We start from the raw sequence: 3,778 nt of genomic DNA, 5'->3' as shown, positions 1-3,778 counted from the left end.
GACCCTCATTAACCCTCCAAGCCCCCTCCTCAGAGACCTCTTAGAGCACCCCCCACTCACAGGGGTGGGTGATCCCCACTCAGGGGGGTCCTGGGGGATATCGGGGTGCCCCCTCCCATGTTTGGGGTGCCCCCCCCAATCCCCTCTATCCATCCCAGACCTCCTGTAGCCCCCCCCAAAACCCCTCCTTAGAGACCCCTCAGTGCATCCCCCTCCCCCCATGGTGGGTGCCCCTTGCTCAGGGGGGTCCTGGGGGTCCCGTGGTTCCCCCCCCCTGACATTTTGGGTTCCCCTTCCCCCCATATGGCAGATCAAGAGCGGGGAGAACGCCGCGAGCATCGCGGGGGAGCTGGCGCGGCACACGCGGGGCCCGGTGTTCGCCGGCGACGTCAGCTCGGCCGTGCGGCTGCTCGAGCAGCTCCTCGACATCCTGGACGCGCAGCTGCAGGCCCTGAGACCCCTGGAGAGGGAGTCAGCCGGCAAGAACTACAACAAGGTGAGACCCCAGACCCGGATTTGGGGGTTCAGCCCCCTGGGAGTGAGGGGGGAACACCCAGGACCGAGGGGAACTCGTCTGTGGGATGTCCTGGGGACATCCTGGGCAGACCCTGCAGACCCTGAAGCCCCTGGAGAGGGAATCAGCCGGCAAGAACTACAACAAGGTGAGACCCCAGACTCGGATTTGGGGGTTAAACCCTCTGGGAGTGAAGGGGGGGACACCTGGGACATCCTGGGCAGACCCTGCAGACCCTGGAGAGGGAGTCAGCCGGCAAGAACTACAACAAGGTGAGACCCCAGACCCAGATTTGGGGGTTCAGCCCCCTGGGAGTGACGGGGGGGACATCCCAGAGTGAGGGGGGGACACCTGGGACATCCTGGGCAGACCCTGCAGACCTGAGACCCCTGGAGAGGGAGTCAGGTGGGATAAACCCCAACAAGGTGAGACCCCACTTGGGGGTTCAACCCCTGAAACTGAGGGGAGACACCTGAGAATGAGGGGGGAACACTTAGGATGGAGGGGGACTCATCTGTGGGACATCCTGGGCAGACCCTGCAGACCTGAGACTCCTGGAGAGGGAGTCAAATAGGATAAACTGCAACAAGGTGAGACCCCAGACTCAGATTTGGGGGTTCAACCCCCTGGGAGTGAGGGGAGGACACCCAGGACCGAGGGGAACTCGTCTGTGGGACGTCCTGGGGACACCCTGGGCAGACCCTGCAGACCCTGAGACCCCTCGAGAGGGGGTCAGCTGGCAAGAACTACAACAAGGTGAGACCCCAGACCCAGATTTGGGGGTTAAACCCCCTGGGAGTGACGGGGGGACACCTGGGACATCCTGGGCAGACCCCGCAGACCTGAGACCCCTGGAGAGGGAGTCAGGTGGGAAGAACTACAACAAGGTGAGACCCCAGACCCAGATTTGGGGGTTCAACCCTCTGGGAGTGAAGGGGGGAACATGCCAGAGTGAGGGGGGGACACCTGGGACATCCTGGGCAGACCCTGCAGACCCTGAGGCCCCCGGAGAGGGAGTCAGGTGGGGAGAACTACAACAAGATGAGACCCCAGAACTACAACAAGGTGAGACCCCAGAACTACAACAAGATGAGACCCCAGAACTACAACAAGGTGAGACCCCAGAACTACAAGGTGAGACCCCAGACTCAGATTTGGGGGTTCAGCCCCCTGGGAGTGAAGGGGGGAACACCCAGGACCGAGGGGAACTCGTCTGTGGGATGTCCTGGGGACACCCTGGGCAGACCCTGCAGGCCCTGAAGCCCCTGGAGAGGGAGTCAGGTGGGAAGAACTGCAACAAGGTGAGACCCCAGACCCAGATTAGGGGGTTCAGCCCTCTGGGGAGGGAGGGGGGGACACCCAGGAGGGAGGGGAAGGGGCTCTGAGCACCGAGGAGAGGAGGAGCTGCAGCAGGAACTGTTACAAGGTGGGACCCCAAAAACCTGGATTTGGGGGTTCACCCCACATGGGGGGGGGCAGGGGAGGATGGGGAGAACGGGGGGGACACACGTGTGACTGAGGGGGACTGTGGGATGTGGTGGACCCAGATTTTGGGGGGTTTCTGCCCCAGATTTTGGGGGTTGTTCTATCCCATATTTTAGGGGGTTCTGTCCCAGATTTTGGGGGCTGTTCTGCCCCAGATTTTGGGGGGTTTCTGCTCCAGATTTTGGGGGTTGTTGTGCCCCAGATTTTGGGGGGTTTCTGCCCCAGATTTTGGGGATTTCTGCCCCACATTTTGGGGGTTGTTGTGCCCCAGGTTTGGGGGTTTCTGCCCCAGATTTTAGGGGTTTCTGCCCCAGGATTGGGGGTTTTCTTCCCCAGATTTTTGAAGGGTTTCTGCCCCAGATTTTGGTGGTTTCTGCCCCAGATTTTGGTGGTTTCTGCCCCAAATTTTGGGGGGTCCCTCCCCAATCCCGTCGTTTCCCTCCCCAGATGCACAAGCGGGAACGAACCTGCAAGGACTACATTAAGGTGAGGGGGCGTGGCCGGGAAGGGGGTGTGGCCTGTGAGATGGGCGTGGCCAAGCATGGTGGGAGGGGCTTGGTGGGGCTATCAGGGTGGGGCCAAGGAGTAGGTGGGGCCTGTATTGGGTGGGTCTGCACTGGTGGGCGTGGCCTTTATTGGGCTGGCTGGGTCTGTGAATGGGTGGGGCTTATGGGTGGGGTCTTTCCTGGGTGGGCGTGTCCAGTTGATTGTATCCTAACCCAATGGGCTGGTCCCAATGGGTGTGTCCCGGTGGGCGTGTCCCATCCCGTGGGCGTGTCCCACGGTGGTGGGCGTGTCCCCAGGCTGTGGTGGAGGCGGTGGGTGTGGATGTGTCCTGATGGGTGTGTCCCTGTGGGCATGTCCCACGGCTTTGGGCGTGTCCCCAGGCAGTGGTGGAGGCAGTGGGGGTGGGGGGATCCCTGTGGGTGTGTTCCAACCTGGTGGGCATGTCCCACGGTGGTGGGTGTGTCCCTGTGGGCGTGTCCACCCGTGGGCGTGTCCCCAGGCGGTGGTGGAGGCAGTGGGTGTGGGCGTGTCCCACTGGGTGTGTCCCAACCCGTGAGTGTGTCCCTGTGGGTATGTCCCACCCGGTGGGCGTGTTCCCAGGCAGTGGTGGAGGCAGTGGGTGTGGGCGTGTCCTGGTGGGCGTGTCCCATGACAGTGGGCGTGTCTGATCCAGTGGGCGTGTCTCCAGGAGGTGGTGGAGGCAGTGGTGGTGTCCCATCCTGGTGGGCGTGTCCCACTGGGCGTGTCTGATCCCGGTGGGCGTGTCCCCAGGCAGTGGTGGAGGCGGTGGGTGTGGGCGTGTCCCTGTGGGCGTGTCTGATCCCGGTGGGTGTGTCCACATCGGTGGGCGTTTCCCACATCAGTGGGCGTGTCTGATGCCGGTGGGCGTGTCCCCAGGCGGTGGTGGAGGCGGTGGGTGTGGGTGTGTCCCTGTGGGCGTGTCCCATGGCAGTGGGCGTGTCTGATGCCGGTGGGCGTGTCCCACATCGGTGGGCGTTTCCCACATCAGTGGGTGTGTCTGATGCCGGTGGGTGTGTCTCTGTGGGCGTGTCCCATCCCGGTGGGCGTGTCCCCAGGCGGTGGTGGAGGCGGTGGGTGTGGGTGTGTCCCTGTGGGCGTGTCCCATGGCAGTGGGTGTGTCTGATCCCGCTGGGCGTGTCCATGTGGGCGTGTCCCATCCCGGTGGGCGTGTCCCATCCCGGTGGGCGTGTCCGCAGGCGGTGGTGGAGGCGGTGGGTGTGGGCGTGTCCCTGTGGGCGTGTCCCATCCCGG

The 3,778-nt window shown here is 63.4% G+C and overlaps 1 protein-coding gene across 1 annotated transcript in view; it reads left to right on the top strand.

The window, feature by feature from the left end:
- Positions 1–220: 220 nt before the first annotated feature.
- LOC114073413 (adhesion G protein-coupled receptor L1-like) overlaps positions 221–3,778 on the top strand; it is a gene marked incomplete at its 3' end in the record, with an annotated part of 5,713 nt that continues 2,155 nt past the window's right edge. The window contains exons 1-2 of the mRNA XM_027911170.1: positions 221–496; positions 2,447–2,485. Coding sequence (XP_027766971.1) covers positions 221–496; positions 2,447–2,485 — 315 coding nt within the window. The remainder of the gene's footprint in view (positions 497–2,446; positions 2,486–3,778) is intronic.

Source organism: Empidonax traillii, unplaced genomic scaffold (assembly GCF_003031625.1).
Source record: "Empidonax traillii isolate 1590-97213 ecotype Southwest subspecies unplaced genomic scaffold, ASM303162v1 scaffold6368:size6152, whole genome shotgun sequence".
Lineage (NCBI taxonomy): Eukaryota > Metazoa > Chordata > Aves > Passeriformes > Tyrannidae > Empidonax > Empidonax traillii.
This window is presented reverse-complemented; position numbering and strand designations above follow the sequence as displayed.